The 13,184-nt window shown below is 27.9% G+C and overlaps 3 protein-coding genes across 10 annotated transcripts; 1 reads left to right on the top strand and 2 right to left on the bottom strand.

Annotated features, from left to right (window-relative positions):
- Positions 1-77: 77 nt before the first annotated feature.
- Positions 78-1,463, bottom strand: LOC117164395 (phospholipid phosphatase 5). Of its 2 annotated transcripts, none has more exons than XM_033347408.2 (6): positions 1,330-1,463; positions 1,151-1,256; positions 913-1,060; positions 715-843; positions 455-625; positions 78-397 (listed from the first exon to the last, which is right to left on the bottom strand). In XM_033347408.2, exons 1-6 carry the CDS (start codon positions 1,410-1,412, stop codon positions 231-233), a joined length of 804 nt encoding a protein of 267 aa, XP_033203299.1. In that variant the 5' UTR covers positions 1,413-1,463; the 3' UTR covers positions 78-230. The 2 variants fall into 2 exon arrangements, with proteins under 2 accessions (XP_033203299.1, XP_033203301.1); XM_033347410.2 differs by having other exon boundaries at positions 78-385.
- Positions 1,464-1,619: 156 nt separating this feature from the next.
- Rcd1 (Reduction in Cnn dots 1) lies at positions 1,620-10,625 on the top strand. 6 transcript variants are annotated; one of them, XM_076624565.1, is made up of 10 exons: positions 2,382-2,516; positions 2,647-2,728; positions 3,487-3,696; positions 3,773-4,115; positions 4,219-4,804; positions 4,886-5,167; positions 5,287-5,979; positions 6,041-6,404; positions 6,488-6,679; positions 8,231-10,625. In XM_076624565.1, exons 4-10 carry the CDS (start codon positions 3,862-3,864, stop codon positions 9,343-9,345), a joined length of 3,486 nt encoding a protein of 1,161 aa, XP_076480680.1. In that variant the 5' UTR covers positions 2,382-2,516; positions 2,647-2,728; positions 3,487-3,696; positions 3,773-3,861; the 3' UTR covers positions 9,346-10,625. The 6 variants fall into 6 exon arrangements, with proteins under 6 accessions (XP_076480681.1, XP_033203275.1, XP_076480682.1 ...); XM_076624566.1 differs by lacking the exons at positions 2,382-2,516; positions 2,647-2,728 and adding an exon at positions 1,620-1,707; XM_033347384.2 differs by having other exon boundaries at positions 2,377-2,728.
- Noc3 (Nucleolar complex protein 3) lies at positions 9,591-13,080 on the bottom strand. 2 transcript variants are annotated; one of them, XM_033347395.2, is made up of 10 exons: positions 12,885-13,080; positions 12,442-12,707; positions 12,115-12,370; positions 11,757-12,042; positions 11,351-11,685; positions 10,906-11,276; positions 10,672-10,836; positions 10,235-10,592; positions 10,059-10,156; positions 9,591-9,895 (listed from the first exon to the last, which is right to left on the bottom strand). In XM_033347395.2, exons 1-10 carry the CDS (start codon positions 12,888-12,890, stop codon positions 9,688-9,690), a joined length of 2,349 nt encoding a protein of 782 aa, XP_033203286.1. In that variant the 5' UTR covers positions 12,891-13,080; the 3' UTR covers positions 9,591-9,687. The 2 variants fall into 2 exon arrangements, with proteins under 2 accessions (XP_033203286.1, XP_076480688.1); XM_076624573.1 differs by lacking the exon at positions 12,885-13,080 and having other exon boundaries at positions 12,115-12,365; positions 12,442-12,578.
- Between the last annotated feature and the right edge of the window lie 104 nt (positions 13,081-13,184).

Genomic DNA, 13,184 nt, shown 5'->3' with positions numbered 1-13,184 from the left:
TTAAATAAACCTCATTTCCATTAGAACAAGTCCTTTTTTATTGATTAAATTGAAATTTTTAAATAATACAAGGTGTATATTTACAATATAAATGTATATATTTATATTACTTATCGTATTTATAAATAACTCATAAAAGAGAAAAATCAACAAGTAAAAAATTAAATCATGGAATTATTATGTGATTTAAATTATTTTAATAATTTTAATACTTTGGATTCTCTTATGTATTAAATCCATTTGATTTGTTCATTTTTGTTTCTTACATTTTCCAACTGAATTTGATGAGTAAGGGCAGCATATGGTTTATGGCATACCTGTGAATCTAATGGTGGATAATAGTGTCTATAACACATATATGCCAAAATGTATCCTATTATTGAGCCTGCAACCACGTCTAATATTTTTGAAATTAAAATATTTATTTATTGATGCAATAAATAAATATGCTTACCTTGCCAGTGATGATGATAATCACAAGTTCTACTCAATGCAATTAAGAGAGCAATACAAATTGGTAATACAAATGCACATAATTTCCATGATTGTCCTTTACCCATTAAACTAAATGTATGTAATTTACCAGCTATATACAGCGCAATGAAACCAAAACTTGCAAATGCAACTGAAAGATAAATAGATTTTTCAATAAAATTTAAGGTTTTCTATATAATTTATATAACTTGATAGTTTATACTTTATCTTTTAACATACATGAGGAATGACCACTTGGAAATGATTTCTTTCCATCTTTTATAAGAACTGGATTTCCATTACATTTAAAATCTGGATTTGTTTGTCCATCAGGAAAGCATCTCCAAAAGAAATCTGGTCTGGGGCGACCTAGCAAAAGGTATTATCTATAAGAATAATGATACTTCCAAAACAGAATCAACATTTCACAATTCTTACCAACAACAAGTTTTATAATATCTGTAATGACACCATTAAATCCTAATGCTAAAGTTACAGATAATACTGCTTGATAAATGTCAGTTTTATCCTTGTAAACCAAAAAGACAAATAAGATTACTATAGCAGGCATTATAAAAACCAGAGGCTAAAAATAAATATATAAATTAATTTATATAAAATATAACTGTAATTTCAAAATATGTATAATAATGTTGTTTCATATGGAATATATTACCCATAATATGGTGGTTGGAACATATGATTCAGTCCTTGGATTTTTATACAACCACAATTCATCTTCATGAATTTTCCTAGTAAATGGTTCTGCATTTTCTAATTCACTGTTCATATAAAAAAGTAGTACATTTATATGTATATCCGCTATATTGCTATGGTAGACTAAATTTAACTTACATAAATAATCCCACTAAGACAATTCGCAATAATATGTCAAACCAATATTCTGTTAAGAAATCTTTACCACGTGTTATAGCCATTATGAATTCAAAGTGAATGCAGTATAAATATTGTACAAATATGTACAAACAAATAGTACATTACACAAATTCAGATGACTCATTATACAAGTATGCAAATGTGTATGTATACAGTTGTATATTTGAATAGAATAAATTATTAATTGTTATTATATACTCATTGGTTTTAAAATTATCTAAAAAAGTGTATGTTTTTAATTATTACAGAAATTCCACTGGAAATATATGAGCAATTCAGTTTCATCGCCAACCTCCTTCAACATTGGATTGAAGCTGAGACACTTCTTTCTAAAAAGTAAATATTAATCGATCGTTTACAGATAATTTAAGACATTAATTAATTTTTTTAAATTATATGTTAACGCTGTATAACATTTCAATCCCAATATATAAAACATTAAACTTTAACTACACTATTTCGATTTGAATACTAACACTCAATTTGATATCACGGTAGTACTGTGTAGTACATGTACTATGTATATTATGGTATATTCATTTATTTTGTAATGATAGTAACGTAGCTATAAATTGAAAGTTTCTTGAAAATTGGACTTTATTGTAAAATATATTATACTATACATTGAATGCTTGAATTTTTCAAAATATTTTCCATGTAAACTATGTTATTTTCCTATAGGCTGTTTGTAAAATTATTTTTGGAATTATCGAAGAAATTTTAAGAAAACGTAAAAATTTAGCTCAACCTTACAATTGTAGATTGATTGGTTAGCGCATCATAGATGTTACTGGACATTCATTGTTTTGAATATTACGTATTACATAAACTGGAATTCTATGTATCTACCTACCTACATTTAATCTTAAAATTTTATTTCTTTTATTTCTTGCATTTTGTTACATTACATATCATGGAAATCAATACATAATAACATGTTGTATCGATAAAATAATTATTCTAAAATTGATGTAATATACATCTGTATGTATCTATCTATATATTTACAATGTCCTTGCTCTACATGTGTTCTTCCATTAGCTTGCATTAAATCGCAATACATCGCTTTTTGTTGTTTGGAGTAGAGCTGTATGTCATTGCAAGATAATTACTATTGTGATATTACAACCTGGAATAGTTTAAAGGCTAGTTTCATCATAGAAATAATTTATGTAATAGGAACAATTATTTATACATATATGTATAAATTTTACATTCAGAAGTTTAATTTTTATATATATCATTTAGCAATTTTTTCATATTGTTATAAATTAGCTCTTTGCGTTCGAGGACTTTTTCAATCGGGCGAAGTAGCAACTCTAGATTATTTAGCGTATATGTGATGCGCGTCTTACAGGTAGCGTAAAATGATTTTATATACAAATTAACTTACAAAAACATTATATTCTAATAATTAATCTATACTTACATCTTTTAAAATATGATTTTGTAATATTAATTTCCGTATTTTTTTGTTTGATAATTTATAAAGCATTCACCAAGATGCATTCTTAAATACAATTCTTTTTTTTTTATTTAGTTGTTTACATTCACAATTTGTCCAATTTGGACATAGAGTAGAATTTTTTGGCTGTTTGATTATCATGTGGGTGGCTACCCCCAGCGAGGTACCATCTTCGTGTTTGTTAGGTTATATCCTTTATGAGATCTGTTGGGTGTTTCCTTTTTAGTCTTCTTTCTATGCTTGATGTGTTGATCGTTTCCACTGTCAGCCAGTTCGGGTGCGTTGTTATTCTTTCTCTGTACCTTCTTGCACATCTGCTAATCTCCTCCTTGACCATTGGTATTCCTAAGTCTTTCTGAATGTCCTTGTTTTTAACATACCATGGGGCGTTTACTATTGTTCTGAGAATTTTAGCTTGCATTGTCTCTATTTTGCTTATATGGCTCTTGAATACAATTGATCTCATTATTCAACAGTTCAAAATCAAGTTCATCTTCATTTGAGCTAATTTCACTTACAAAAGCCATTTTTTTGGGGCTTCTAAACTATAATACTTTTGCCATGATTGTCAAATCCAAACTAACATCAGAGATGTCAGAACCATAGTTACAGAGGGATTTGGGATTAAATATTTTATTTCCATTTTAAAGTGTAACACTTTACACCTTCTAACAAAGACCATAAAGAACTAAGGAACCTATTTACAAACCAATACTGCTGCTTCATCAATTGAAGATGTTAAAATCTAGCATAAGTGGGAACTGTTGTCTCTCACTTGCCAATGGAGTTGCCACACAAAACACGGTGGCGACTGAGAGTAGCCTCTCGAGCGCAAAGGGTTAGAAATAGTTTTGTGAAATGTTAAGTAGTTTCGACTCTTATAAATAATTCATATTTGTTAATTATATAATAATCTTATTAATTTCTGTGATACAGATTCAAGATATGTGAGGAAAACTGTAAATGATTACAGTGTTATTTGTTGAAAGAATTATTTATAATTATAAATATATTGAGTATAAGTAATGTTAACTACAACATTAACAATGCCATCCACATCGATAAACTCTTCTAGAATTCCAAGTCCCATCAGTGATACATTTGATGATAATCCTAGTAGATTAACTACATATTTACATCAACTTGCTGGGTGCTATGAAACTGAAATTAATGTGCTTGCAAAAGATCATTGTTATGCACGCCCATGGAATTGGAAACCAGAGAATGTTTATGTAAAGCCAATAAAAAAGTTGTTTTTCTCAAAGAAAAATTTATTAACGTAAGTAATAAAAATAAATTATATATGTAAATAAATGTAAATTATAAATGTAATTATTAAACATAAAACAATTACAATTACATTGCAACTTTTCATATATTAGGGAAAAAGTCACTCAGGATGAAGAAATTAATATAGAAGAAATTAATAATGAGCCATTAGTACCACCAATAGATTTTACTAGAGTTCGACATCAAATGGATGAATTACAAAGGTTAGCAAATTTTGCTAGACCTGATGAAAATGAAGATTGGGAAGAAAAGCTTGATAAAATTTTATGGACACCAGTTCAAAATCGAATATTCACCAAAGTTCTTAAAATATTAAATTCAGAGAGACTTACAAGATTAGCTAAAGTAAGCAGTTCAATAGAACCAATTTATCGAAGAACATCAGTTGACACAGCAGCAAGGAGGTTTCGAGAAACATTAGCTTCAGTTGGGTGGGATTGGAGACTTGCACAATGGTTACATAATTTATTGTTTGACCATCTTCCTCAAGAGTATCTTGGGATTTATCTTGATATATTACAATCTTTAAGACTGAAAATTCCTCAACTTATTGATAAAATGATTGCTATACAACCAAATATTAATGCAAAAACAGGTTCTATAACATGGGAAACACTTGGATCACTCCTTAAACGTACATGGGATCCAATTACTCCTAGTTTAAATAGTAATAGACTTGTAAGTATATTTTATTGCATATTTTATTATAATATATTTTACATATATATATTTATTTATAGATAATTATTGTTATTGCAGAAAAAATTACCAGGAAATCCAATCTTAATAATAGTTCCTTCTGGAGTGGGATCTAGTATGTCTACAAGGCAACATAAATGGATTTCACAATTAGGAGCTTTAGGAATGGTTGTTACAGTTCACACACACTTAGGTTTAGCAGCTAATAGAATGACCATGATGGTATGCATTGATCAATTACTTCAAGCCACTAGAACTAAGATACAAGATATTAGAAGCGATTGTCCTGGTAGACCAATTATTCTTGTTGGATTTAATACTGGTGCTGCTCTTGCATGTCAGGTATAGCATTTATATGTACATATATACACATGATGTGTAACGCATCAGTATAATTTGAAGTAGTTAGAAAACTTTAATGTGATTTGAGATATTCACACATTATCTTTTGATATTTATAGGTAGCACAAATGGAGCATGTAACTGCAGTTATTTGTCTTGGGTTTTCATTTCTTACAGTTGAAGGAAAAAGGGGTACACCTGATGATACATTAATGGATATTCGATGCCCAGTTATGTTTGTTATTGGACAAAATGCTACACTTGTAAGACCTGATGATATAGAGGATCTCAGAGAAAGGATGATGGTTGAAACAAGTTTGGTAGTGGTTGGAACTGCTGATGACCATTTAAGAATTTCTACTGCTAAAAAGATATCAGAGGGTATTACACAAAACATGGTAGATAGATGTATCTTGGATGAAATTGGAGATTTTGTAGGAACTATTCTTTTGCAACCACATCCACTACCATTGAGATCAACATCATTGTCAAATTATGAAAATAAAAATAACAGAAAAGAATCACGGAAGCGAAGAAATTCAACAAGTAGTTCTGTTGAAAGTGAACCAAATTCTCCTACAATAAAAAAGTCTCGACCAAATACACCAATCTCTTCAGTATTATCTATTGGACAAAATACACAATCAGCTACGATTTCCCGAGTAGGAACATTTAGTACTCAACAGAATATAATTGCAGTGAGTGGAATACATACAAATCATGTGCAGAGTGTGAAACGGAAACCTCGAGTTGTTAGTAACCAGAAAAGTCATTTTGTGGAACACTTGATAACATCTAGACTTTCCGGACAAGTAAGTTACAACCTTAATTTTTATTAAAGAGGAAGCATCTAATAATATATGCATTTTTTAGCCAAACTCGGGTTCAGATAATGGTGGTATAACATTAAACATTGGCTCATTGGCAAGTTTAGCACCAATTGGACCAATACGTTTAGCTCCAGCATCATCAGGTCAAAGTGTATCTACGACAATAAAAAATATTCCTAAATCTTCGATTGCGTCAACTAAAGTGCCTAAAATTGTATCAACGAATGTACAGTTACAGAACATGCCAAAAATGAAAGCCATTGTATCATCAGGTAAAGGCTTTTCTAAAGTAATATCAAACAATTATAGGCATCTCAATATTCCTGACAAGAATGGAGATACAAAACTTGTTAACGTTTTAACATCATCAGGAAATCAGATTAGAGTGAATACTTCAACTGCAGCAGGTACATTTTACATGAAAAATTACTTTTTATTTCTTTTTATTCTCACATATTTTGTATAATATACATTTTCCCTTGTTTTATAGCAATGCACAATAAACCTACGATTGGTACACCAAATGGAACTTTATCAAATATTTTACAAAATGGTAAAACTTCTCTTACACTCACTACTAGCTCATCGTCTGCGCGTATATCGGCAGCTTCCAGCATTTTACTAACACCAAACAATTCTGTGGCAACTAATACAGCATCAACCACATCGATAATACCAAAAGGTAGAATATTATTATCTAATCAGCTATTAAATAATTTACCTACACCATAATCATTTTCTACTTCTTGATCGAATGTATATGATTTTTACGAACGAAAGGTACATCATCAATAAAAAGGAAATTATTAAGTTGATCCAAATTATTATTATTTCGGGAAGTTATTCTGAATAGTAGAAATCTCGTATTTTGTAAAATAACTTTTTAAACTTAGAACAAGCCTTAATTCTACTTTCCAAATTTTGTAACACAATTTGTATATAATATATTTGTATATAAATATGTATATAAAAATTATACAGCTGTTGAAATTGAAATATATTTAATATATTCATACATAAAAACGTGAAAAGTGGAAACAATATTGGATTGTTAAAATCTCAAGATAAACACGATCGAAAAAGATTAGGATATTACACATAAATACAATAACAAAGCATAACATGCTAAGTAACAAAATAAATTTCTTAGTATTTAGCATATTTTTATGATTTACTATTTTGATTTCAAAATATACATGCATCTTGGTATGGAACCATGTGGATCATATTTATACATGCAAAAACAAAATGTATTGTGCATGAATATCATTAATATGATAAAATAAGTTTCTTATAGAAAATATATCCACTAAGTAAAAAATTCATTTTATTTATATTTTTGAGATTGTGTAGATCAATAATAATGGATTTTAAACTTAATTTTAATTATGTTTTTTATTGTAGAATAATTAAAATAGTCTAGTAAACTTAATAGATTTTATGTTTTCTAGCTATAAAACTTTTTTCTTATTTCTAGCTTGTTTGTATTCTCTTTTGCAATTGTATATATACAAAATATTCTTTATATATTATTTTTGTTATATATAAAAGTCATTAGACTAAGTCACCAGTAAATGTATGTATTTGTTTAGCATGTGATGTAACATGTGTCCAAATGTAGCATGTATTTATATTATTTTACAATTAATATAAGTTTATATTTAGAAGCATCTAAAATAATATCTTGTAAATATATCACTACTATCTTTTATTTTGTGTTAAATAAATATTTTTCCATGTGATTTGAATTTATTTGTTTCCTTGCCCCAATCCTGTTTGATATTAACTGTGTCCAAGCAATTTGGAATTAAATTAAAGATATTATAACTTTTGTTTCTTACATTTATCATCTAATGTTTTTTTATCACATCTTTTACATTGTCAAACAAAATATTATTTAAATATTATTAATATAGTCTGAAAATCTTTTTGGTTTAAAGTACATAAATTATTATAATTTTTATTATGTAATTACTTAATCAATTACCTATGTTATTTTTAACAACATAGATAAAGTGAAATTTAAAAACCAAATTTTTTTATCACATATAATAGATTTATGCATGGTTTTTGTTATAATTATAACCAGTTTTAAAGATATATTTACATAACTCATGTAGAAAAAAAGATGCTTATTTTTACATGATGTTCATGTTCATAACAATGCAATGAATATTATTTGAATTTATTTATATCTCAGAAAATTGTTCAAACATGTATATGTGTTTTATAGTGATGGACGACATGGCAACAACCAGTAGCTCTTCACATTTGATGCTCAGTTCTACTCATTCCTTGGACACATTCAAGATGTCACAAATACCTCGACAAGTAACAACTTGTAATAACAACGATATCTCTCATAATGCAGTATGTGGGAATATAATCATGGTTGAAAGTTCCCTTAGTACTAAACCCAGTTGTTCATCCGTAATAGTACCATTAAACAATCATAATTCAGGAACTATTTTACCACTGTCTAATAAACTAAAAGTTACTCAAAAATCGACCAAATCTATGCCAAAGATAACAGTCAACGCATCTAATTTACAAAGAATTCATAAGTCGCAAACAGTACAGAAGAATTCTCTTGTAAACGAGATTGACGATGAATTGGGAAATATATTAGATATACCAATAATTTTTGCAAAAGATGATGATAATTTAAACTCTATTGAGAAAAGTTCATCTTTATCTCAGACAATGGCTGTAGATATTCATGAAAAGACTATACCTAAATTGAACAGTAATACCAAAGTTGTTCTCATAAGTAACAAGCAAGATAAGTTACAGCAAAGTAATAAATTTGTAACACCTTGTACTCAAGCTGTTCTATGTCCTAATGTAGCTGTACAAAATTTAAATCATGTGATACTACAGACAAACCCTCAAACTTCCACTTTGTCTAAAACTAAAACTACAATTCCAATACAAACTCGTTCAAATCAACCCACTGTTAAATACACCAAGATAATTCTTGCAAAGAGAAATTCTCAATCAGTACATCAAAATGATAAAAATGAACAAGTCATTGTAACAAAGACAGTTGACAAAATTAATGCATCTAAGTTGCTAAATTTCGATAAAAATGAGCATCGATATGCACAAATCGCGATAAAGCAAACGGCAAATAATGAAGATAATATAGTAGATGAGGCATTAGAAATAGAAGATGCTATAAAAATGAATATTATAGAACGTAAACATGTACCTTTGCAAAGAGTTGACTTATCATTACAGACAAGTGACAAGGCAAAAGAAAGTTTGACTGAAGCTAAATTAAATGTAACAAAAGAAGATAATTCAGAATGTACTGCAATCGATGATGTAATAAATTTACAAATATAAAATGTTTCATCTCAACAGAAGATGTATACCTGTACTAAAAAACAATCTTTTTGGCATTGTAAATGCAAAACAAATGATAAATATTGTAGATACAGATATCCATTTTCTGGTTAAAAATCGTAATTACCCTAACATTTCGTTTTCTAATCATTTCATTTGAGAATAATAGCTGTTTAATAGTTAAGATACGCGGCGTTGCAAATCTAATATGTTATTTAAAGTAACAAAATGGTTATAAGAAATAATTGTTACTATTTAGAAAATACGTACAGTGTTTAATGTTTTATATTAAATTTCGTTTTATTCTTACAATCCATTCTATAGTTCGTGCTACATACAGTATTAACTATTACAAGCTTTATAAAAATCTATGTATCCATCTGCAAATAATTCAGTATTATATATAGTATTAATATATTCTTTGAATTCACTATTTATAAGATGATGAGTTGTTATTATTCTCTTAGTATTTGTATTTTTTGGAACTGGTACTGCTGGTTTAAATACGACACCAGTAGGATCAAATTCAGTATAAAGTTCTTCTGGAGAACTGGAACAAATAAAGAAATATATTCTAGCATAGCTCATTTATTGCTTGCGAGCAATGAAAAAATGTGCATTGCAAGATATTCTACAATGAAGCTCATCGGATAGCAGTAAATCACCAATATAGAAGTATGATTGTATTAAATATTACAAAAATTGAAACCTACAGCTTAGCAATTTCTGAAGATAAACTGCCTTCACCTATTGGTGGTACATTCCAAGCTACGTTTTTTGCCATCTTTTGTACAGTACTGTGATAATGTCGCTAGTAACGAAAGATAAAAGTATGTTTAATAATAATTATGTATATTAAGATCATATAACTTAATATGTGAATATGTACCTGTAAAGCTGTAAGTTCCCATAATGCTGAACAGTGTGCATTGCAATACTCAGGTTCCTCTAGCTCTGCTTGATAGAAACCATCTCCAGTCGTACTATCAGTATCCAACAAAATATCTAGCATTTTTCCAAGTTGCATACTTTGCTTTATAATACCGAGAATGCCAAGTACTGAATTATGTTGCAATTGCAAGGCTAGAATAGCTATTCTTTTGATAAATGCTACAAAACGCCTTTGTGTAATTCTTTTTCTTCGATGAATTAGAGCTTGAACTAAAATCTTTATAAGAACTTCCATTTCTATATGAGTTTTACCGCAATGAATATTTAGTAAATTTTTGTATAAATGTGCATAAAACCTGTATAAATATAACATGTGATTATAAATTTAATTTTAGTTTTTTTTATTTACGATATTTATTCTTTTTCAATACAAACCTGTAAGGATCAAGATTCAATGCTGAACCTTGTCCTGATAATATTGTAAATACACACTGAATACAATGTAATTGATCTTTCAAATTTAAATTACCCTCTTCCATTAGTTTATCTATGGCAGTTACTAAATCTTGATAAAAATCTAAGTTTATGCATTGTGCAAATCTGTAATTGGATGTTATCAGATATCATATAATTTTATATATAATTAAATTTAGTAAAAATCTGTCATACTTTGCTAATCCTTCCAAGCAAATAGATAAAATCTTACTATTTGGAGCTTGTTTTAAAATTCTAAAATAAATTGTAAATACTACACTTGTTATTTCAGTGAGCAATTTTTGTTTAGTCTGCTTATTCTCTTCTGCTTTAGTTTCAAGTAATTCTTTCTCTACTTCTTCAAGCTTCTTATTTTTCTTCCTTTCACGCTTACTTAAGGCAAGAATTCTTTGTTTATGAGACATAAGCTTTCTTTGTTTAGTCTCTTCTTCTTTTTCTTTATCTAAATTTATATCTTTTATACGAAGTGATAAAAGTACTGATAGAACCTCAGAATGAACGGAATGAGCTTTTAATTTTATGTATTGGTTTAATTTGCGTACTATCTGAAATATTTATTAATAAACATTATATTCCTAGAATACAGGTTAAATGAAATACAATCACTTAAATCTCTTACTTTTAAAGATAATTCAGCACGTTTGTCTTCCTTGAATACTTGGGAAATGCATTTTAAGACTTCCTGCCTTATAGGTTCATGTTTATTATCTAACAATGGTATAAGAAAATTTGCTATATTAATAGAATAGTTAAAGTAGGGATGAGTTGTTAGAAGATCACACATGCATGTTAATGCAACTTTTCCTAGTTCAATTTCTTGTTCTTTTATTTGTCGTGTATCTCCCTTTTTTCTTCTTAATATATTAGTCATTTTTTCTAACTTTTGTAGATAATGCTTATAATACCTTAATAATGTAGCTTCATAATTTTGTAATGCAAGTGTTTCTTTCTTTACTAAAAAGAAAGTAAAAAGCCTATAATTTCTACAATAATCATGATATTTACATATTATTATAGGTACATACATCTTACACCTTCTTGTTGAATTTGAAGAATTTGATAAGATGGCAACAAATCTTTGAAAATTTCTAACAAAGAAATAGTTGCCAATTTTCTCACGGTAATATATACTTCTGGATTGGTTTCTTCCATTAATTCTAATAGTATTTTAAAATTATCACATTTAGTTTCTGGTGTTTCCAGAAGACTGCTAGATAATAATCCAATTTTTAAACGTTTAGATCTTAATACTTCTTCACGAAATGCTAAAAGTTCTATCATAGACACAGGTTTCTTATCTTTATCTTCATTCTAAAAAATCAATTAATACATGAAAAAAAGGTTTTTTATGATAGTGTTTCATAAATTTCAATGAAATCTTACATGAAAATTGAATTTTATTTCCATGTTACTTTTCTCTATATTATGTTCTTCATGAGACATGTTTTCATTATCTTCTGCATGAGTTTCTTGAATTATCCTTTTCTCTATAATTCCATTTTGAGTTTTTATAGGAAGTAACATACGAACCTTTTTCGTACCCTCTATCCCAACTATTTTTGACATACTATTTTCATATCTATCCTCTAATGTTCTTTTCTTTTCCTTCTTATTATTTTTTATTTTATCATCACCTGTTCTAAAAAGTATGAATATCATTTAAATTATTTTGAATTAAAATATATTCATTACCTATTACAATATTCATACTCATTTAGATGTATTTGTTTCAACAAATTATATGATTTGTTAGAAATGGCTTCTCCTAAAAAGTTTAAATCATCTTCTTCGACCATGTCCATGAGGTCTTCACCCTGATCACTTTCTTCTTCTTCCACAGTTTCTGCATGTGGAATTACTTTTTTTTTAATATGTTCATTCCTTGGTTTATGCCTCTTTGTTTTAAGTTTTCCTTGCCGTGTAAGTTTGGTTCTTTTTTGATTACTTCTTTTAACTGCACTGATCTTTAGTTTTTTCTATTTGATTAAGAATTTAAAAAATACATATATTGATAATTAAAAGTAATAGAAGAATTACATAATTAAAGAAATATTTTTTATTGTATTTAAAAGAGATGATACTATATGACATATACATGTTCATAATTTAACAATTTTATTAGTTCCAGATTAATTAAAACTATATTTACTTACCACCATTTCGCTGTAGTTTTGATTACTTTAGGCTACTTCAAATGAAAGTATTTGTCAAACTAATTAAACAATTATTGTTTCCTTACAACCAAAAAATCATTCCTGTAAGATATTCTAAGATAACCTCTTAAGTTACACGTGTTGTATTATACACATTACGCACGCGCACGCACCATATTCCTTTTAACACAATTGCATGTGTATATATATATATATTTATATTTCTAATGCAAAACGATATATATATATATATATATATATATATATATATTTTGCATTAGAAATAATAATCTTTTCTAT

This window comes from Bombus vancouverensis, chromosome 15 (assembly GCF_051014615.1).
Source record: "Bombus vancouverensis nearcticus chromosome 15, iyBomVanc1_principal, whole genome shotgun sequence".
In the NCBI taxonomy this organism is placed as follows: domain Eukaryota; kingdom Metazoa; phylum Arthropoda; class Insecta; order Hymenoptera; family Apidae; genus Bombus; species Bombus vancouverensis.
The sequence above is the reverse complement of the archived record's forward strand: the minus strand, read 5'-3'. Positions and strand labels throughout refer to the sequence as shown.

Coding starts and splice junctions, on each gene's coding strand:
- Rcd1 (XM_076624566.1), top strand. CDS start 3,862: ATGTTAACTACAACATTAACAATGCCATCCACATCGATAAACTCTTCT. Junction 5,168..5,286: donor GTGCTGCTCTTGCATGTCAG/GTATAGCATTTA, acceptor TGATATTTATAG/GTAGCACAAATGGAGCATGT. Junction 6,680..8,230: donor CACATCGATAATACCAAAAG/GTAGAATATTAT, acceptor TGTGTTTTATAG/TGATGGACGACATGGCAACA.
- Noc3 (XM_033347395.2), bottom strand. Junction 10,157..10,234: donor GGGAACTTACAGCTTTACAG/GTACATATTCAC, acceptor TTTCGTTACTAG/CGACATTATCACAGTACTGT. Junction 9,896..10,058: donor TCTTCAGAAATTGCTAAGCT/GTAGGTTTCAAT, acceptor TATTTGTTCCAG/TTCTCCAGAAGAACTTTATA.
- LOC117164395 (XM_033347408.2), bottom strand. CDS start 1,412: ATGGCTATAACACGTGGTAAAGATTTCTTAACAGAATATTGGTTTGAC. Junction 1,257..1,329: donor GTCTTAGTGGGATTATTTAT/GTAAGTTAAATT, acceptor TTATATGAACAG/TGAATTAGAAAATGCAGAAC. Junction 626..714: donor TCCAAGTGGTCATTCCTCAT/GTATGTTAAAAG, acceptor TTTATCTTTCAG/TTGCATTTGCAAGTTTTGGT.